A 23,206-nucleotide genomic window follows, 5' to 3' on the forward strand; every position below is an offset into this window, starting at 1 on the left:
TGCTGTTTATAAAAAAAAGTACAAAGTGTACAAATACAGGTATGTTGAATAAGTATGTATAAAACACTGGTTTGGCCTCAGTTGGAATTTTGCGGCCAATTCTGGATAACACACTTTCAGAAGGATATGAAGGTGTTAGGCAGAGTATAGAAAAGATTTGCAAGAATATTTCTAATGATGAGGACATTCAGTTACCTGGGTAGAGGTGAGAAGCTGAGGCTGTTCTTTTTGGGGTGTTTTGAGAAGAAATTTAATAGAGGTGTTTAAATTCATAAGGGATCAGAACAAAATAGATGGGGAGAAGCTGTTAACGTTGGTGAATGGATAGTGAACCAGAGGGAGTGTCAGATAATTTGCACAAGAATCAATGACAATGAAGAAACAGATTTTCTGGCAGTTAGTGCTTAGAAATTGGAATGAACTACCTGAAAGTGTGGTGGTAACAGGGTCAATTAAATCTTACAAAAGTAAATTAGGATTATTCACTGAAGAGAGAACGTTTGGAGAGTAAAAATGTAGGTGTGGCATTAGGTGAATTGCTCTCACAGGGAGACAGCACAGACTCAATGAGTCAAATGTCCTTTTTCTCAAACAGCAGGTCGAGAGGGCAAAAAAAAAATCAAGTATTGACAACACTATCACAAAAAGAGACAGATTATTTGGTCATTATAGTATTGCTATTTGCTGCCTCCAGATTGGTTGCACCACATTACAACAACTCCATTTCAAAATGTATCTTTTTGGCTGTAAAACACTTGGAAATGTCCAGTGGTCGTGAAGAGCATTATACAAATGCAAGTTTGTTTTTCTTTTCATTGTGCCTGTGAAACATCCGAAAGCATTTGCATCAAGTGAATTTCTACTCAACTGCAGTTACAGTACTGTGGCCAGAATAATAAGTGTTCACTGCTCAGGATATTCGATGAGGTTAAATTCAGCTGTAGCCAAGCAGTGACTCCGTGAACTGGAACAATTCACAAATTTCTTGTCTGCTATAACTATAGATTGTGTGAAGTTGAGCTTCACTGGTCTCTTGACACTGAGGATGAGACGTAAGTGATCTTGTACCGTTAAATAAGTTCTAACCAGATTAATGATAACTGAACTTTCTGGACCATGCTTTGTCCTTGTACATTCTTCTTAGTTTTATACTTTTTATAGAGGCAGTGACAGGAAGTGATTGCAATGATGGGCAATGAAAAAGTAGTTGGTATGAATTGAGGCAGATCTTTTTTCTATGGCTTTGAAGTAATGGTGCCTTTCGTAAGAATGCTAACACAGTATGAATTGATTTTATTCTGGTTAATGTTTGTGGTGGGGTAGTGCTGGAAGCCAGACTGCATTGCATCACTGGCTTGGGAAGTTCAGCCTTTGTTGTTATCGGTTATTAACCACAAAGCTGAAATGCAGCATATTTAGCACCTGTAAAGGGGAAAGGCAGGCCCCAGTTCAAATGAAAATTCTTGAATTTATGATTAGCTGTAGGCCTGTTTTTGATGGACATTGAAAAGGTAACATAAAATTTATTTTTAAAACTGCCACTTCTTGAGATTTTTGCTGACTGGGCCTGGAAGACATTAGCATTTATTTATAATCTAGGTTGTGTTGCTATGGTGATAAATTCAGGCAAAAATATTAACTCCCAAGAACACAAGGTATTTTCACCATTGATTAGGTATTTTCACTGGACTAGCAGACAACTGAACTGCATACTTCTGTCACTTTGAGACAGTGGAAGGAGTCACAATATAATGAACACTTTCTGGAATTAATTTAAAAAGCTAAAGGCATGCTGACTTTTATGTTGAGAGAACTGCAATAAAGGAGGAGGGAAACAGAACTTCAGACATTTTGTATAATACACTGGTTAGACTGCATTTGGAATCTTGTGAGCAGTGCTTGGCACCATACCTTTGGAAGGATTGCTCTTGAACTATGTGCAGTTTAGATTTACCAGAATGATACTTGCGTTTCAAACGTTAAATTATCGGGAGAAATTACATAAACTAGATTTGGAAGGAGAGCCATTAGGGTCAGTAGAGCCACCTTCCATTGTTGGGGAGTTTAGGACAAGGTGACATAGTCAAACAAATGAGGGCACTTGGAGTGCATTCCACCCTCTCACTGTTTTAACTCCATGTTATTATAATTATGCAGATTTCCCTTGATGCTTTTCCCTACCCTGTTGGTGGTCTGTAACTACAAAGCTGAGAAAACCTTCCTTTTAATTTTACAACTAAGGTTACAGTACTGTACACTATTGCTGTAGTGAAACAAGCAGGTAAGTGGGCAGGTATTCATTTAGATTCTTCAAATGGTAATCCTTTTGTTTTAAACCAGATGAAACATTACATTCATTTTCCCGACCCATGTCTCAAAAAATGCTGCAGGTCATGCAGGCAGTTTTGATAGACTGTGTGGGTAGTGTATGGACAGTTGCAAAAAGGCCTAGCTTTTCAGGCTTTCATATTACAAAGAATGGCAGTTTTTCTATGCCATCCATTTTGGCAAAGATCCTAGCAGTGACATATTTCTCATTTTGTTTTCTATTGTTATATGTTTCATTGTTAAATATTAAAGAGTCACCCATTAAACAGCCTGGTTTCTTGCTGCGTGGGACGTGGGCAAGACCATGTTGCAGTCTTTGCTTCAAGCTTGCTTCTGATTTTGCCTTCTAGCTTGAACATACTATGTTTGATAGGTGGGGGTCACATGCCAAACATGCAAGAGTTTGGCTACTCTGAGTTATCACTCTGAGTCTTCAGTCTCTCACAGGGACCTTTTCTATCTGACTTCCTATTCTGCTGGAGGGAATAGTTGACAACTTTGCCTGAGTTTTATGTGATCTAATTTGACTTGTCACAGCTTTTCCTGTATGTAAATGGAAAGATGTTGCACAACTCGATGGTTGTGGAAGCCCATGTGTGTGAACCACAAAATGTTACAAAGAAAATTACAGAGGCATCACAAAGAAGTCTCATGGTATCAGCTGTTCGATATCCATCACATGAAGTGACTTGTTATCACTAGGATTGACTGACTGCATCTGTGGCTGTTATTGAGGGGCCCACCAAGAAGGAAAACTGATTTGAACACATCCATATCTACATACCTGTTGCAGATGCCTCTGTCCATAACAGTACTGTTAGAAGTGACTGCTGCACATGAGATTACATTCAATCTTCATATCAAGGAAACCCTTCACCATGTTCTGTGGCATTGACAATGCGTTGAGAAGGCAGTGGTAAGATGGACTTCTTGAACCGCTGTAATCCATATCCTATAGGCAGACCCACAATGTCATTCAGGAGTGAGTTCCAGGATTCTGACCCAGTGACATGGAAGGAACAGTGGTATATTTCCAAGTCAAGATGGTGAGTGCTTTGGAGGGAAACTTACAGGTGGTGGTGTTCCCATGTATCTACTACCCTTGTCCATGGAAGTGGTTGTGAATTTTTGAAAGGTGCTGTCTAAGTGTCGAGGAGAAAGTGAGGACTGCAGATGCTGGAGATCAGAGCTGAAAAATGTGTTGCTGGAAAAGCGCAGCAGGTCAGGCAGCATCAAAGGAGCAGGAGAATCGACGTTTCGGGCATAAGCCCTTCAGGATTGAGGAGGGTGTGCCAAGCCTGCTGTCTAAGTGTCATACCATTTCCGTATCAGTCGAAGCAAACACTCAGAGCCATATTGTGTCTCTATCTTCTTCTTTATTCCGAGCCCTGGAGAGACAGCAATTGCCCATGTACACAAAGACATGAGTTCTCGGTGTTCTCTTGAACAGCAGATTCTTAAGGAATTATATAGTCACTTACAGGGAGCAGCATCCAAATAAAGTAACATCTATATTGTTTGGGTGACCAATACAATCAGCGAGCATCAACAGTAAAGATTAAGCCATCTGGCATTACACAATAGATGTTCCTTACCTCGTTAACCAGCATGATGCAATGGATGTTCTTAACCTTGTTAAACCACTACCCTTGCTTCCAACATCTCATTGTTTACTGCAAGTTCTAATCTGGTCAATGTCATGCTAGCTGAGCCTTTGTCAAGCAACTCTAAACTTTACTCTTTTTCCTACCTCCTCATACCTTATACACTTTCTCATAAGGAGCCTTGGTGAATTTCTGCAGTGCACCGTGAAAATGGTACACACTGCTGCTGCTGAGCATTGATGATGGACAAAGTGAATGTTTGTGAAGTGGTGCAAATCAAGTGGGCTGTTTTGTCCTGAATGGTGTCAAGCTTCTTGAGTGTTGTTGGAGCTATACCCAATGAGACAAGTGGGGAATATTCCGTCATGCTCCTGACCTGTGCCTTGTACATAGTGAACAGGCTTTGGGGAGTCAGAAGGTGAGTTACTTGCTGCAGGATTCCGAGCCTCTGACCAGCTCTTGTAACCACTATATATAAATGGCAAGTTCTGTTCAGTTTCTGGTCAATGGTGACCCCTCCCCTCCCCCCAGGATGTTAATCATGGGAGATTCAGTGATGGAAATACCATTAAATGTCAAGAGATGGTTTGATTCTTTTTTTGTTGAAGATAATCATTGCTTGGCATTTGTGTGGCATGAATGTTACTTTCTACTTTTCAGCTCAAGCCTGAATATTGTCCAGGTCTTGCTGCATTTGGACATGTACTATTTCAGTATCTGAGGAGTTATGAATGATGCTGAACATTGTGTAGTCAGTGAAGATTCCAGTCTGACGTTATGATACAGGAAAGGTCATTAATTTATCAACTGAGTACTACTCCTGAGTGTTTGCAGCATCCAGTGCCTCCACTTGTTTCACGATATGATGTGGAGTGAATGGAATTGGCACCTGTGATGCTGGGGGCTACTGGAGGAGGTCAAGATGGATCATATGCACGGCACTTCTGTCTGAAGATTGTCATGAATGCTTCAGTTTTATCTTTAGCACTGATGTGCTGTGCTCCTCCAAAATTGAAAATGGAGATATTGTGCAAACCCCTTTTCCAGTGAGTTTAATTTTCTACCACTATTCACAACTGGATGTGGCAGGGCTGCAGAGTTTTGATCTGATGTGTTAGCTTAGCTCTGTCTATCACTTGCTGCTTATGCTGTTTGGCATGCAAGTAGTTCTGTTTGGTTGTACCAGGTTGACATCTCATGTTTAGGCATGCCTGGTGCTGCTCCTGGCATGCCCACCTGCGCTCTTTATTGAACCAGTGTTGATCCCCTGGCGTGATGGTAATAGGGGTTGAATGAGGAACATGTCAGGCCATGAAACTGCAGATTGTGCTGGAGTACAATTCTGCTGCTGATGATAACCCACCAATGCCTAATCTTGAGTTGTTAGATCTATTCAAAGTCAGCTTAATTCAGCATGGTGATAATGTCACACAACATCCATGTAATGTATTCTAATTGTGAAGGCAGGACCTTGTTTACACAAGGACTGTGTGGTGGCTGCTCTTACTGATACTGTCATGGGCAGATACATCTGCAGTGAACAGATTAGTAAGGAGGAGGTCAGGTATGTTTTTCTCTCTTTTTGGTACCTTCGTCACCTACAACAGACTGTGTCTAGCAGCTATGACCTTTAGGACTCAACCAGTTTGATCAATAGTGCTATTGCCAAGCCACTCTTGGTAGTGGGCATTGAAAACTGCACACTTTGCACCCTTGCCACCCTCCTTGCTTCTTCCAAATGCTATTCGGTATTGAGCAGTAGTGATTCACAGCTGAAGTGGGGAAGTGGTATGTAGTAACCAGAAGAAGGTTTCCTTACATTTGTTTGACCCAGTATTTCTTCTAAGCTCCATATGCAACAACCTTTTCAGCTTCTGCACATGGTGATTTGCATCAGCCCACCATTGATGGCATTGAGTTCTGGTTCCAGAAGTTGCTGCCATGCATGAATCTCAGAGGCCCAAGCAGCCAGAGAGAAGATTAGAAGGAAGATTGGTTTACCTGGTGTCATGTGACTTCACGGCCTATGGAGTCTCTTCAGGCTATATGTCAGCATTGAGTGCCATGTGAATGCAAAATATCAAAGCAAATCACCCGACTGAAGTAGTTAATTTTAAAACTTTCTCCATTGACTATTTTATAACTTACAAAATATTCAATGGACAGTTTGAAACTTGAGAAAGCTTTCAGATGAATAGATTGTAGCAAGTCACTAAACTTGTAGTATTTAGTAGAACGGAATTTGAGTATTGCTGTGAAAAGACATTTTGTGGAAATTTTTTGCCTTGCACTTGTATCAAATTAAGGGGAAAAATCAACATTTATACTGCATGAGAAGGCATCTTACTGAGTCCTATTTGTAATATTTAAAAGGCAGATGGATGAGTATACGAATAGGAAGGTTTTAGAGAGATATGGTCCAAATGCTAGCAAATAGGACTGGATTAATTTAGGATATCGGGATGGCGAGTTGGACATAGGGGTCTATTTCTGTACTGTACATCTTTCTGACTCTATGACTGCCAATTAGTTGACAAGTGAGTTAGTTGGCAAATATTCAACTAGTCAAAAATAATTTTTGTGCAGATTTAGACATTAATTATCCCTCTTTCTATTTAGTGTGTTGGAGAAGAGAACTGGGTGGATAGTCGGACAGTTTACATTGGACATCGTGAACCCCCTCCAGGCACAGATGCTTACATTGTACAAAATTATCCCGATAATAGGATTGTGTCTTCAAAGGTAAAGTTTTCCTTTTTTTCCCATTCATTCAGCTATTTAATATAAATGGCACCCATTTTATAGTGTATTCTTATTGTGCATTTTTGTTTTCTTAATAATGCTGCCATTGTTTGTGTTTTGCCGTGGTTACTGAACATGTTCAGTTTCTTCAAATCAAACTGCTGCTTCAGTGCTCCATTGCCTGGGGGCATCTAGCTAAGTCACATCATGTGGCAACCCTCCTGACCTGTATCTTTCCACTCAACACTCCTGCTCATCAACTCTGCTAAGTGTGCTTGCCTACCCTGCTAACTCAATCCATTATTTGTTGACCCTCCTGACTCCCCTCTTCCTACCTGACCCTCCTGTTCTTTGACTCCTGATCTTCGTCTTCACTGACCCACCCAACCGTAAAGTGTAGGAGTGGAATTAGGTTACTCAAGTCTGCTGTGCCATTCAATCATATGTTTGTCAACCCCATTCTCCTGCTTCCTTCCCATAACCTTTGATCCCCTTACCAATCCAGAACCTGTCCATCTCTGTTTAAGTACTGACTCACCGCTTCCTGCCCCAGCCTTCCCACTCCTGATTCACTCATCATATCCCTCCCCAATCCTTTTGCTTGTTTCCCACTTCCAATTCTCTGGATCGTTGTCTCGCTCTGTGACCTTTGTGTTGACTTACCCTCTTTACTCGCCACTTCCCTTCTCGATTCTGTTGTCTCTCCTGTTTGCTGCTTCACTTCCTGACATTCTTGTTCAGTTTGTCCCTCCTGCATGTATGGGAGGAACGTTGTCAGAGCCTGAGCATGTTTTTTGGCACCCAGTTACCCACTGCTATGTTGGTATTGTGCATGTGGTGTTACACCAGGGTGACTGACTCTTCCTCTGGTCAACCTTATGGCAAGTCAAAACCCACAGTCACTTTTACTTTTCTTTAGTCGTGATCTTGTTCTTGCAATTTTCTTTTGACTCTCTCTGATTTGAGCTGAAACAATGGCAAAGACTGATTTCTAGCTTTCATATTACATGTAAAAGACATGGAATATAAATAATTTGCAGCATGTGATTCTCAAGTTCTAATTTTGAAAAATTTGAGGAAACGTGAAGCTGTAGAATACTTTGCTGATGAAAACTGTTGTAATTTCAGCAATTCTATGAATATTCTCTGAAACTTGAGGTTATTCATAAAGTAGGTCATTTTTAACTTCATCCCTGTCACCAATCATCAATCAGCATTTTGATGCTTAAATTTCTACACCAGTCTATGGCCTTTTTTTTTTGTTGAATTATAATTTTCTCTCTTTAAGCCTGTTTCCTTGTTTTTAGTTTTAAACCCACAAAACAAGAATGATATTTTTCAAGACTCTAGTAAAAATTTTTAGATCTTCTGTATGTTTGATTGTGGAAATGGGAAGAAGTCTGGTTTAAAAGGTAAGGATTGTTCAATTGGTGCTGCACTTTTTGAAAGTAAGTTGACAGATACTCATTGTAAGTGCTGTTTACATTGCCTCTGGTTCAAGCAGTGGGCGAATCTAGGTGCAGTCAAGCTGGAACCATGGGGCTGTGTGGGAATTGAGATTTGGCTGGCAATAAGTAACAGATTAATCTGTGAAATGGTGACTAGTTATTGATGACAAAGGCCTTCTCCTGCCAATGACTCTGTGGTTGGCTCCCAGTCAGCTGAACAAATTGTGGGTGTGAATGTTTGAGGGAGAAACCATCAGACCTCTGGAAGGATTGGAGCTCTTTCTTCACTGCAGTAGAAAGCACCTCAAGCCCAAAGATGGCCATTTAATTTCCTCTCGTCAATTATTACAGGCCGTGACTTTTAATTAATAAGTCTAAGATCTTTTGTAAGTGTGAATCAGTTGACCTCTGCCTACTACAAACAAATGCAAGTATCTAGAGAATGAAAATCGAGAAGCAACGTCCTGATCAGCCAAAAGATTATCTCAGCAAATCCTGTAGAAGGGGACTACTGAATAACTTTCCCAGTCTTCCCACAGCATTTTGTTTTGCTTGTGTCAAGGGTGTGTTTATGAGGGTGTGAGAGTTTTACCAAATTATCGTTCAATGGTTCATAATTGTTTATCTGTAATTAGAATCTATTTGTTTGTAATTAACAATGGTTCTTGATAAGTACTGGAACCTGGTTTGCTCTTTCTGTCAACTGGTCTGAAAGTCAGATAAATTGGGGAGTTCTGTGAATGTTTAATATCTTTATCTTTTCTGTCAACTCCGAGGCTTCAGTTCCAGCGTCAGATCCCAATGAGGGGTAACACTGTCCCAATTTGATTCATTTGGAGCTGTACCAATGAAATACTCTCATTTTCCTCATTAGCCAGTAGGCCATGATTGAGACCTCTATCTGCCATGCCACTCTTTGAGCCATATATTCAATTCTGATCTGTTTATCCTTGTGCCAGTTTCCAAATGGCTCAGGAAATGATCCAAGGATTATTAGCTTTAGAGGTTCTAATTATTAATTTGGATCCTTACTCCTCAATGTCTGTCAGCAAACAGATTTCCCAGTTGTATCAATGTAATTGGTTCCTAAATGGATGACGGTAACTGAATCCTTGTCCTCGCACTCCGAGTTTATTTCCAGCTGAGAGGGATATCTTTAACCCTATCACTGAGCAGACAAGAAAACCTACAGAACTCTGGACATGGCTGCAGCAAACAGTATCCATCGCCCTTATAATGCTGTCCCCCACTGCTGCCATATTCTTTCTTACTCTCTGTATTTGAATGGCTTCTTGTACCACATTGCAATATTCAGTTCACTAATACAGCCTTATGCCTGTGCTGTCATAAGTAGATAGAATAGACCTTGTACCTGTTAACTGGATGAGGGAAAAGCTAACACTTCTCTTATGCCCCGTAGCTACCTGTCTCACGCTCAAACCTTTCTCTTCATGAGCATTAGCCAGATCTGTACAAGTGGAATGTAATGGATGTGAGTGCCTCATGGAGTAGTGTCCAGGCAACTCCTTCCTCCTTCACTGTTGTCACATGATGTTTACAACTGAAACACCTGTTAAACTTGAAGGTATGGTTGTTTGGGATCATCGTACTATCCACAAACTCCTACACTGCACAGGCATAGGCCACCACTTGCCCTGTCATTTCTCTAAATATGTTTTATTTATTTAATTGATTAGAATATGCATTTAATCAACTTGATGTGTAGATTTCATCTAGTTAATTACTTGACCTAGTTTTGTTAGAGGAAGATTAAATATATGCTCCTAATGCAAACCACAAGGATTGGAGGCAAAATGTAGTAATGCTTTTCCTCTCGCTGTTTATCCTCCACCCTGCTTATCAGCAAAGACTATTCACTTTTGTACATCTTTTCATCTTGCGCACCGAAGTTACAAGTGCTAACTGAGCTTCCTATTCATAGTATGTAACACCTAACCACACAGTGATAGTTAGTGGCCATCTATAAGCAGTTTCCATTAACTAACTTGCAGCTTCCCTTATCTGGATTGTTAAACTTTGTTGTTCTTCCACAGTTGTTGCGAGATCTTTGCTGAGCAATTCCAGCATTTTCTGTTTTCTATCAGGTTTCCAGGATGTTTTGCTTCTGTGTTGCTGTAATTTGTTTTACATTTTTTGAATATTCAGTGTTATTAGGGAAAAAACATTTCAGTTTGACATCAGTCATCAGCTACTACTTATCAGAAAGTTACACTTGTGACAAATTTCCAACATTAATGTTCTGTTTGAGGAGCATGCTGACCACTCTGCCAAACATGTTTGAATGAACCATTTCATGAACCAGATCCTTGTATTCTAGTGAGCAGATTTTATGGCCAGGTTACTGAATCTTTATTTCTGCAGTCGGTCTCTTCACAATCTGACCTAAAATTGCAGGAAGTAGTTTGAGAGTTGTAGGAATGATGCTTGGTGATTTTCTTCTATAGTACTTGCACATATGGTATATTGGCCCCCTGGGTATTTCAGCATAATTGACATCCCTGTTGTTATTGGTTATTAGCAGCTAAATTGGATATTTAGCTGTGATCCTATGTCCAGTTTAAATTGTGTGACGTTTCTGTTTATCTCAAATAATGATGCAATCAATTTCTCTTTTTTTCAAATACGTTACCTTATGTACTTGATTCATCTGGTTCTATAATTTAATGGAAATATCTTCGATATCCTATGTTTTTAGATCCTGACATTATGGATGATCAATAAATGGGACTGAGCTAGGATCACGTGGGCAGTTTTTGAGCCAAATGCACCATTTCCTCTTTAAGCATTGAAGGATGAATTTTCAAGTTTCTGTAATGATTTTGTTCTTAAAATATGCTTCACTGGTTCCATTTTCTGCACTGTTCAACTATTTGATCTGTGTCTTTATGGCTGCCAAACAAATTTGTGCTACTGTACTTAATGTCAGAATTTGCTCACGCAGCATCCTCTGGCTGAGAGATTTATTTGGCAATTGGTAGGCTATTCTGTTTTCATTAGTCATTCTATGGCTTGCCTCATTTCTTACAATGAGCTCTTAACTCACAAATTTGGGGTCACTGGTTTCTCACATTTTTGTGCCTTTTGTAGGTCATTGATTAAACACGTGAGCATTGAGCACATTATAGGAATATGTTCCAGGAAGTAGCTACCTTAAAAATGTAACAGTTTCTGGTAGCAAGAGAATGGCCATCCAGAAGAGGCAGGAATTACACAGAGAATTGAGTGAGCTAAAGGTTATTCCTCTTCTTTGTTCAATGCTGCAGGTGTTTACCAATGACCTAGCAAACTACAGGACAACATGTCACTACCTTCTCAAGGGATGAGCAATAAATGCTGCCCTTTCCAGCCTTGTTCAAATTCCAAAAAGAAATATATGAATATTTGAAACAGAATAACATTAAACTTGAAATAACCTTGACTTGAAGTCATATGTTTTACACTCCAGTCCGTATTCAGCTCTCAACATGAGTGACAGTGATGAAACAACTAACTTTCTGAGACCATGGGTGGCTTCCCTGCAGGAAGGGAGAAAGGTGAATAAGCAAGAGTGGTTGGGAATCTAGTGAGGGGAACAGATGGGTATTTCTGTGGCTGGGGTTATGACTACCTGCCTCTTTGTCTTGCCGCAGTCAAGGATATAGCTGATTAGTCTGAGGACATTCTAAGGGGGTGTGTGAACAAGCAGTTCATACTGGCATCAGTGACATGGATAAAAAGTGGAATGAATTTCTGCAGGCAGAATTTAGTGAGCTAGGAAAAAAATTGAAAAGATAGGACCTCAAAATTAATAATCTCAAAATGTGTGGATAAATGCTGAAGATTACCAGGTGAATAAGTAGCTGGAGAAACGGTGTTGATGGGAAAGGAGGGTTTTGCTTCTTGAAATCTCTGGACCACGTATGGTGGTGGTAGGAACTATACAAACCAAATAGATTTCACCTCAGCAAAGCCAGGATTAATATTCTAAAACTCGGTTTTGCTTGTGCTAATGGGAAAGTTTAGGTTAGCTTGGCTTGGGGTGGGAAGCTGAAAATATAAAGCAGGAAGTGAGGTCACAGTGTTGATTAGACAGAATTATGGCTGTGACGACGTCTTAGAATGATCAGCAAATTGATTGAACTGAACAGCAAAACAAGGGGAAGTCAGTTTGGATGTGTTCCACGATTATATAAACAATTTGAAGGAGATAGAAATGCAAACATATTGACAAATTACTAAAAGGTTGAAAAACAATAGTTGGGTTCCTCAACTATGCAAATGTTGACTGGCATAGAATTACTGTGATCGGCACAAAGGGAGCAGAATTCAAAAAATATGTTCAGGGAAGCAGTTTCTTAATCCAGTATGGGGGATGCCCAATAAGAAAAGGCATGTACTGAGCTTAGTTGCAGGGAATGATGCTGGGCAAAGGGAAGAAGCTTTCCTGCACATAAAGGGTAATCAGTGGGAGGTCAATAGGGAGCATTCACCACAAAAATAGTGAAGTTTCTGAGCTACGGTAAAATTTCGATGATGTAAGCATGGAAGACATTAAAACTGAAAGTACTGTAGATGCTGGAAATCAGAAACAAAAACATGAAATTCCTGGAAAAGCTCAGCAAGTGTGACAGCATCTGTGGAGAGAAATCAGAGTTAACATTTCAGATCCAGCTGTCGACTCAAAGTTCCGGACCCCACAAAAGTTTCATTAACTTCTTTATTTTAGCTTAGCCGGTGAGAGATCTGGAGTCAACAGTGCAGTAACAGTCAAGCTCTCACTTGATGGGCTCTCGTTGGACCTCTGTGTATAGCATAAAAGCAGTACAGTTTATAACCCTCATATCTCTCAACCCATACTTTTCACATGAGTCTTTAGCAGATAAGCAGTGTGGTTAACAATGGTCCATTGAATATAGGATGCAGCCCAAACCATGGCTGGAGGGGCAGTTAAGAACAGTTTTTCAGCAAAAACCTTTCACTATTACTTCCAATACTCTGTCATTCTCTCCTGTTGATCATTTCATGATCACACAATATTCCTAAAGCCTATAACTATGCAATTGGATACCAATGGCTACAAGTATTTTAATAAGAGAATGCAAGCAATTACAATAAGTATTACAAATCCCGAAACGTAACAACATGCCTCCAATATTCCCAAAAAGATCCCCAAATGGCCAACATCCTGTTCCACTATTGAACCCATGCAGGTCGTTACCACCACCTTGGATTTTCTGGATTTCTTGGGTAATGTGTTTGGAGAGGTTGGTAATGTTAGTTGATTCATCAGGAAATATAAGTACAATATTCCTTCTCTATAATGGCACATGTCTGTCGTTTTTCTGCCAGGATAAAGTCTAGGGCCATTTGATTTTGTAGGACGATCTGCTGCATCATTACTATTTCAGCAGCAAACCCAGTTACCTGTGCCTGAGTATCAGCCCCCACTGTGTTGTTAGCTAGTCCCTCCAGGACAGCCACTAAATTAATTATTTCCCTCAAAGGTCGGACAGTTCCATGAGGGGGTGAAAGAATAATCCAGAACCTTTCTCATTCAGGTATTGCCCTTTGTTGTCAACCCCAATAAGGTTGTTCCTTGGGGTGACTTAAAATTTGTAAATGAGGGACAAAATATGCTAAGTCACAACAACTCTTCCAAGGGCGGCTCTGGGATTTAGTGCTTCCACCATTGCCTGCTTTCTCTCCTGGCAACCAGGTGTAGGCCCGGTTCCCGCACACCCAATAGATTCCATTAGAGGCAGTGGAAGTGAAATACTCTGGTTCTTTACAGCAGAACTCCACCCCACATCGTGGGGCGCACTCTGATTATTGCTACCGTAGCCGGTAGCATTCACCGGATCTTTAGGAGGGGGCACTAACAAGACAGTTACTAACTTCCTGGAATCTGCGAGGGCTTTTCTTGAGCTCCCCCCTTCAAAACAACATGGCTTACAATCAGTACCGTATTGATTTCATGAACAGTTGACCACCCTACTATTAGTCAAAGCCAAAAAGGTTTTTACTGAAGTTATTTCACTGCCATTGAGGGGGCAACAGACATGAGAATCATGGTCTTACTCTGCTGGGGAATCTCAGCACAAAATGAACATGCTCCCTGCTCTACCTGTTTGGCACATGTCCTCAGAGTATAAACCGCCCCCCCCACTCCAAAGTAACAATTATCTATGGATCAAGTGGGGTCGTTATTGCAATTTCATTTGCTGTGGGGTGATCAGCAACACCTGAAACGGTCCTTTCCACCTTGTTTCCAATGTCCCCCAGTCCCTGTTCTTAATCAGGACAAAATTTCCAGATTGTATAGCAGGGGTAGTCTCCTTCAGATAGATTGTCATCCCCTTTGTCGGCTTGGCCTACCTGCGAAAGTAAATTTTGGAGAGTTTTGGTTAACTTAGGCAGATATTTTCCCACTTCCTCACCCAGAGTGTGCATATCCAATTTTTCATGAAGGGGAAGTCAGACTACCCCAGGTCCCCATGGGGTCCGCATTGGCTTCCCATAGACAATCTCAGTGGGAGATAACACTGTTTGACCTGAGGGGATAACTCTCATATGGAATAGTGCTAAAGGTAAGGCATTCAATCAGTTCAGTCCTGTTTCCTGTGTTAACTTGGCCAACGTATTCATTCGAGTGCCATTTACTCGGTCTACCATCCCGGCTGCCTTTGGATGGTGAGTGCAGTGGAATTGTTGCTTTATAGCCAACTCTTTGCAGATCTCCTCATTTAATCTAGCCGCAAAGTATGGTCCATTGTCTGAGCTTATGGTTTCTGGAAGTCCCTAACAGGGAATCATTTTCCCTCAACAGTATTTTTACCACTGTTGTAGCAGTATTGTCAGTTGTTGGGATAGCTTTGATCCATCTTCTATTACTAAACAATATTTATAACAAAGTACTCGAAGTAATTCTATAAAATAAAGTTGCAGACAGGCAAAGGCCCACTGGGCAAGGGGATGGTTCCTGAACTGCAACGCATCCCTTTTCCAGCATTCATCTTTTTACAAATTAAGCATGCTTTTAGCTAATTTCTCAGCTGCATTTTGGAAATTTGGGTGCTGCGATGTTTGTAATAAAGTATTAACCATTCCCTCCTTGCCCAAGTGTGTACATAATCAACTAAGATTTGTAGGAGCAAAGAAGGAACACAAACTTGTCCCACAGGAGTCGCCGATAGCTTGGTTTGAGGATCGAGGTAGCACCCTGTTTGAGTCCAGTAGTGGAGCTCCCCTGTAATTTCTGTATCTCACCCAGGTCTGGCATACCCGTCCTTATACTGTTTCCAATCAGGTTTTGCTGGGAACCCAATGGAACCAAAAGTACAGGATGTAAGGCTGCCTGCTTGGCAGCAGCATCTACCCGCTCATTGCCTTGGGAGACTATATCTGTGCACTAGTGTGAGCCGAACATTTGATTAACTTTGACTGGTAACTGCAAAGCCTGCAAGATGTCATGCACAAAAAAAATTAATATCGGGCTGTTCCATGGAACTTGAAAATGCCCTAGGTTCCCACAAGGCTCCGTAATCGTGGGCCATGCCAAAAGCGTATCGAGAGCCAGTATTTATATATTTGCTGATTTTCATTTGCTAAAATGCAAGCATGAATGAGGGCAAACAGCTCAGCTTATTGTGTCAACTGTGGAGTTTTGAAAGCTGCTAGCTCAACAATCTCAGAATCGGTGGCAACCACATATCCTGAACAACGTTGTCCTGTGGGTGCAAGAAAGGAGCTTCCATCTACATAGAGGATTAATTCTGCATTTGGAAGTGACAGGTCAGCTAAATCCTCACAAGCAGTGGTTAAAAAGGTGATTTCTCAATAGGCAAACGTGCTCAGAGGAGGAGAGGTACTGTGGCTCTGTTAAAAACATAGCACGATTCAAGGTGGTGCAGTCAGAGAAGGTAAGTAGTGGCCTGTTGAGAAGGGCTGTCTCATATTTACTTTGACAAGCCTGAGTTAGATGCTAGGTGTGTGGGGAAATGAGTTCAACAACAGAATATGGAGTCAGAGCCACAACCAGCTGATGTAGGGTTATTCGTTAACCTGTACATGGAGGGTACGGATCACGAGGTCACTGGTCATACTTGGTTTTTACTTGTAACTTGGCTCATGGTTTCAGTTCCTTTTGACCATCCCAGTAGTAGACCACTGCTCGCCTCATTTGCGACTGAGAATTCTCGGACCTGGTCGTCATGTTTGTCCAAATCATATCTGCAACACCAGAAAGAATACATTGCAAAACCATAGCGTTAAACAATGGCGAGTCATCTCTTCGATTGAAGGCTTGATCTCCCGCAAATGTTCCGTAACAGGCAACAAACCTCTGCCAATAACCACCTCCCCACTCCCCACGCGCCTTGGTACTCAACAATTTGCGTTGGCAACATAACAAATCCACTATAGTGATGCTTCTGATCAGCTGAAATCTGCACCGCTAACCCCTTATTAGATATAATTGTCTAATCTTGTCATTTGATTGCAGTGCAAAATGAGGACACAGTTAGGTCATGCAGGAGCACAACGAATCATGGATTTGACGTCAAGATGTTCCAAGAAAAGATGTATGAAGACTACAAATATGGCTAAATCTATGAGAAAGTTTTTAAAGCATTGTCAGTTGGAGAGAATCTGAAGTTGATTGATAAAGCAAATGGAGAACTGAGGTATGAAGTGAGATGCAGACATTGCGAAGGAGCTGAAAATTCCATTGTGGAGGTGGCCAAAGATGTGTGGTCTGCAACAGAACTGACAGATAATGTAATCATGGATGCAGTATTCTTTTTCAACCAAGTAGGCCAGTGACCCTGAAGAATCAGATGAATTCCCACCTGCTCCTCTGTTGTTTCCCTAGCAAAGGTTGTAGAAATGCTTTGGGATTCTGCACTGTTGCACAAAGACACATTTGACTGCATTGACAACATGGCTGACTGTATCACACTGTCTGCCGACAAAGTGCTAAGCAAAAAATGATTGCTGAATCTTGCTGGAGCTAACTCCTGATATTTTCAATGCATTTTATAAGGTTTAGTCATTGTAACTTTTGAACAAATTGAATAAAGAAAGTTTTAACATATTTACTGCTCTACAGCATTTTGTTTGCCGTAGAACGTATTTTTCAGCAAAATGGGTTATGGAGGGGCCTCATCAGTTATCACAAAGCTCCACATAATCCAGATTTGAGGACAAATCTTCTGGTATTCAACTCATCAGGATTTTGTTGTAGTTTTTTTTTGAGGAAAAGCAAATTCAGAAACTCATACGGAAATTTTGTAACATACAAGACTGCAGACTAACAGCTGAAAATAGCTAAAGAGCCTCCTTCCAAAAAGGTATTGCTATGAGTCCACATTTCTGTGAATTGGGTAGCACTCAAAACAATACTTTTCACTGTATCTCATTACATGTGACAATAATAAAATAAAAATCAAATCAAAAGTGAGAAAAACAGGCAGGCAGCTAGGAAAGGCCTGTGTCATCTAGTTTAGTGGGAGTCCCTGTGACTCTTGCTTCTGAGTCAGAGTTTGCTGGTTTCTTTTTTTTTTGTGAACATGCCCATCCCTCATTTCTTTGGGATAGTGAGGCACTTTCTTGAAAACTCTGTAGCATCTTGATGTGACTGAATGACTTGCACAAAGTTACAAGAAAATTTTGCTCTGATAAATGAAAATATTTTAACATGTCCAAATCAGGATGACTGACTATAAGTTAATACTTCTACTTCTCTTTTCTTGTACAGTATACTTTCTGGAACTTCATTCCCAAGAACTTGTTTGAACAGTTCAGAAGAATTGCTAACTTCTATTTTCTGATCATATTCCTTGTGCAGGTATGAAACATTCTATGAGACATTCCAAATGTGGCTTCAGTCATTCCTTTGACAGATTTTATGTTTTTATTCAAGTGAAACATCATTTTATCAGGTCCAGTAACTTTTGAGCTGTAGCAGGCAGTAAGGGAACCAACATAAGAGAAAAAAAAGACTTCTTGACTTCACCCCCACCAATCTACCTACTGTAGCAGATGGATGACAGTATTAGGAATCACCACTGCACAGGTCTGGGGAGATGAAAACCAGACTCCACACTGAGACATTGTGTTGTGTGGTACTATCACTGTGCTAAATGGAATGGATTCTGAACAGATTTAGAGCTCAAAATTGGATACCCATGATTGCTGTGTGTCATCAGCAGGAACAGGTCTATAGTCCACCACAAAATGTAGCTTCATTTCCAACCATATCCATCTTTCTACCATCACACCAAGATATGATTCCTGATTGAATGACAATTGTTGGAGAGCATGCAAGTGTAAGTGTAAAAATTACTCAATGTTTATTCCACAGAGGTATCTGCACACTAGCCAGTAGAAGCACCATGTCAAAGAGCTCAATCATCTCATAACCAATGCATCAGGTCAAAGCTGTGCAGGAAAGATACGTCCTTACATGAAAATTGTTAGATAATTAAAGAACTACTAAGAGAGCGCTCAATAAACATTCCATCTTTATTGATAGCAGAGTCCAGCATGTTATTGCAAAAGCTGATGTTTTCAGCCTGTAGTGCTGAACGGATGATCCATCTTGGCATCCTCCTGAAGTCCTGAGCATTACAACTATCAGTCTTCAACCAGTTTAATTCATTCCATGTAATAACAAGAAATGACTGAAGGCACTTGATGTGGCAAAGATCATGTCAAGCTCTGGCAACAACCAAACTACAGTGCTGAAGACTTGTGCTCCTGAGCCAGCTGATCCCTTAACCAGCCAACTTTAGTACAGTTATAACACTGGCATGACCCGACAATGTGCAGAATTTCCCTAGTATGTCCTGTTCATAAAACGCAAGGAAAATCCAATGTCACAAGCTCCAGCCTTTCCGGGACTCTCAATTGTCAGCAAAATAATGGCAGACATTATTGACAACATGATTAAGCACTCAAAGGAAGTGACTGCAGAGGCATTTGGGGGCATTGGTCAAAACGTTCCAGAATTTACTGGATTCTGAGAGGATTTGGATTGGAAAACTGCTGATGTGATGTCCCTTTATAAAAACGGAGGGAGACGGAAAGCAGGAAACTTTAGGCTGTTAGCCCAACATCTGACACTGAGAAAATCCTACAGTCCATTATTGTAAAAATAGCAGGATGTTTAGAAAAGCTTAATGCAATCCAATGATTCTTTAAAAGTGAATTTGTGTTCTTTGAGGATATAACAAGCAGCATTGATAAAGGGGAACTAATAAGGGACCTCGGGTTATTGAAGGTAGTGTACTGGTATGGATTGATACACAGGAGAGAGAATCAGGATTAACAGGTTTGTTTTCAGGTGGGAAATATGTAACCAGTGCAATGCCACAAGGCTCAGATCTAGGGCCTCAATTATTTGTTATCTATATTAATTGCTTCGAGGAGGGGACAGAGTATAATGCATCCAAATTTGCTCGTCATACAAAAAGATGGGAGGGCATGCTTTGATGTAGACACAAGGAATCTGTAGATTGAGTGAGACAAGTTGAATGTGTGGGCAAAGACTTGGCAATGGAGTTAATGTAGGAAAGTGGGAGGTCATATGCTTTGGTAGAAAGAATCAAAAGGCAGAGAATTATTTAAATTGAGAATGACTCCAAATAGTGCGAAGAGATATGGGTATTCTTGTTCTTGAAATGCAACAAGCTAGCATCCAGTTTCAGCAAGTAATGAAGAAGGCAAATGGAAAGTTGTCTTTTATTGTTAAGGGGTTGAAGTTTTAAAAGCATAAATGCCCTGTTACAATTGTATAGGGTCTTGATAAGGTTGTGCCTGACGTACTGTGTACAGTTTGAACCCAATATTTAAGTTGTGATTTGGTGATATTAGAAACTATTCAAAAGAAATTCACGAGGCTGATTCCTGTGATGAAGAAGTTGAGTTATCAAGAATGGCTGAACAGATTATGCTGTTATTCATTAGAATTTATAAGAATGATGACGGGGGGTGGGTGACCTTACTCAAACATCTGAGAATTTTGAGGAGCTTGACAGAGTAGATGTTGAGAAGATGTTGCCACTCACGGGAGAATCTTGGTGTGGCGAATGTAGTTACAGGAGAAGGAGACATTAATTTGAAATGTGAAGGCATTTCTTCTGTCAGATGGTAGTGAATGTCTGGAATTCTCTTCCATGCAGAGTTGTGGAGGCTAGATTACTGAAAATATTTAAAGAGAAGGTTGAAAGATTGTTTTGAAATATTGAAGAGTTTAGGGCCATGAGGGATTGGCACAAAAGACGGATTAAGGCCTGGGGCAGATCAACCAGCATGCAGGTCTAAGGATATATAGGGGAAACCAGTTAGGACTCAGATGAAGAGAAATGTTTCCATCCATAGAGAGTGAGCCTGTGGAATTCATTCCCACAGAAAGCAGTCAAGGTCAAAACATTGTATAATTTCAAGATGGAATTATATATAGCACTTGGGGCTAAAGACGTTATAGGGTGAGAAAGCAGGAACAGGCTATTGAGTTGAATGATCAGAATGAATGGTGGAGCATGTTCAAAGGGCTGAATTCCTTCCTCTTCATCTATTTATGATGCAATAACCTTTGCTCCAATGCTCAGTTTGTGTTCTGTCTGAGCTGCTGGGTTCCAGACCTGATTACAGCCTTGGTCAAAAGATGAACAAAAAAGATGAACTCTAGACATGAGAGGACAGTAATTGATTTTGATATCAAGGTAGCATTTGACTAAGTATGGCATTAAGGGCCCTAACAAAAGTGAAGTCATTGGAAAATGATCTATGGCTTGGATTCATAGCTTGCACATAGGATTTGGATGCCAATCACATCAGTTCCAGGGCATTGTTGAAGATACTCAGGGATCCAACTATCTAAAGCTGCTTAATTAATGATTTCCAGATATATGATGTTTGCCAACATTGCCTTATCCCATTAATGATAACAAACAAATTGTGAAGCGTATTCAATTATCAAGCAATTTTGCCTGTTGTTTACACTTGCCAATAAGTGATGAAAAATCTTAAAATTTGAGCTCCTGTCCCAGTGGATTAACAGACTGTGTTTTTATTTTCAGTTGATCATTGATACACCGACCAGTCCAGTAACTAGTGGACTTCCTCTCTTTTTTGTAATCACTGTGACTGCAATCAAACAGGTGAGGCACAAGACAAAATGTACCTTTAATCGAATTCTCTGCTCCCCTATTTGTTTTCGTTTCCTGCTTTTCCATAAATGAAGGTCATATAGAAAATTTAAATGAGTAGGGGTAACTACCTAAAATTAAAAAGGAAACACTTTTTACACAATGTGAAGTAGAAAGATTGAACTGTCCCAAATAACTATGGTTGTTATGTATCAATTACAGCATTTAATACTGATGCTAGTAGGTAAGACTGTTAATGGTTTTGGAAAGAAGAGGGGTAGATAGAGAGAATTAATCAACAAACCCGACCTAACTGGATCATGGGTTAGCTGAAGGGTTCAAATCCATGACAATTCTGGGAAGAATTAAAATCACGAAGGCACATATTGAAATTAATTCTCAAAAGGAACAAAAGTGACACAAAGAGAAACCTTTTCACTCTATAAGTAGTTAAAGTCTGTAAAGCACTTCCGGAGAGTGAAGTAGATTAGAGCAGTCAGAAGGAATTATATCTGCTATCATAAAAGGAAGACTGTGCAGTGTTAAATGAATCCAAACTGCATGGTGAAGTACAAAACAGGATGTAGATATTTTTCATTGTTGTTAGGTTCATGGTGCTCCATTTCAGATCTCTTCTTCTTATACTCTCATCCTTCTGTGTTATGGCAATCCTTTACTTATCACCCATTGGAGTATACTAACAAAACTAATAAACAGGCTAACTAATAATCAGCCCTTATACAGTACAGCAACAAAACAAAGTTTCACAGATACTTATCAACTTAAATTAAAATGTGATTTTAGGAGCTGATACACTTTGGCCTCTGAGACACTCACTCAATGTCAGAAACATTGAGTGTACCTGTGGACACTGCATGCTCCCTCCAGAGACATCTGGAGGTGAACATAATTATCTTAACGAAGCAGGCAGTCTTGTCTTATGACTACATCCACAGCCTACAGCCTGAACCTGTTAGTAGCCATCTTGGTTAGCCTAAGGAGCACACCTGCAAGAAGGTATTTTCCTTTGCAGTCCACATTCTTAAATGCATTCTCAACAGGCCAAACAAGCAACTCTATTGTGTGCAACTGCTACAAAGTGTAAGGTAGAACTCGATGGATCACCTGGTATTGAATTTGGCATTGAAAATGACAAATTAACTAATAATAAGATATCTAACTAATATCTTGGGGTTTGGCCAAGTTTTGGAGAGCTGTCCCATAGACTAACCAACAGCAGCTTGATATTGTAAGTATGTTTCTGTAAATACAGCTATGTCCCAGATACCATGATTGCAGTTCTAATATATGACCTACCACAGCTGGCAGCACAGTGGTACGGTTGAGAAGGCGTTGTCCTGAGGTCATCAACATTAACTCCAGACACCATGTAGTTTCATCATATCAGGTCACACATGGGCAAGGAATTCTTCCCATTTTGCCTGAGGAATCGGTCTTCATTCGTGTTAATATCTACTTGGAAGAAACGCTGAGGGTGGCAAGGACACCAAATCTTCTCTGGGTGGAGAACTTCAATGTCCATCACCATGAGTACCTCGCTAGCACCAGTACAAATCGAGCTGGCTGACTCCTAAAAGACACAGTTTCTAGGCAGATGGTGATGCAACAACTGTGGGCAAAAACTACTTGATTTCATTCTCACCAGCCTACCTGTTACAGATGTATTTGTCTATGACTGTATTGGTAAGAGTGACCACTGTACAGTCCTTGTGGCGTGGTTTGAGAACGTAGCTCACCACCGTCTACTTAAGGGAAATTAGGAGTGGGCAATAAATCTTGACTTAGTCAGAAATACCCACATTCTGTAAACACACAAAAACAGCTGTTCTGTTCTTCTTTGGATGCATGTTCGTCTTTCTGTGAAGCCTCAATCGGATTTACTGGGATATGATTTATAGTTTATAGGACATAATTG

The 23,206-nt window shown here is 40.4% G+C and overlaps 1 protein-coding gene across 6 annotated transcripts in view; it reads left to right on the plus strand.

The window, feature by feature from the left end:
• The window catches only part of atp11a (ATPase phospholipid transporting 11A), a 147,880-nt gene that overhangs the window by 32,952 nt on the left and 91,722 nt on the right, over positions 1–23,206 (plus strand). For all 6 annotated transcript variants that reach the window (XM_072578122.1, XM_072578123.1, XM_072578125.1 and 3 more), the window contains exons 2-4: positions 6,552–6,674; positions 17,877–17,966; positions 21,202–21,282. In XM_072578122.1, coding sequence (XP_072434223.1) covers positions 6,552–6,674; positions 17,877–17,966; positions 21,202–21,282 — 294 coding nt within the window. The remainder of the gene's footprint in view (positions 1–6,551; positions 6,675–17,876; positions 17,967–21,201; positions 21,283–23,206) is intronic.

Source organism: Chiloscyllium punctatum, chromosome 9, assembly GCF_047496795.1.
Source record: "Chiloscyllium punctatum isolate Juve2018m chromosome 9, sChiPun1.3, whole genome shotgun sequence".
In the NCBI taxonomy this organism is placed as follows: Eukaryota; Metazoa; Chordata; class Chondrichthyes; order Orectolobiformes; family Hemiscylliidae; genus Chiloscyllium; species Chiloscyllium punctatum.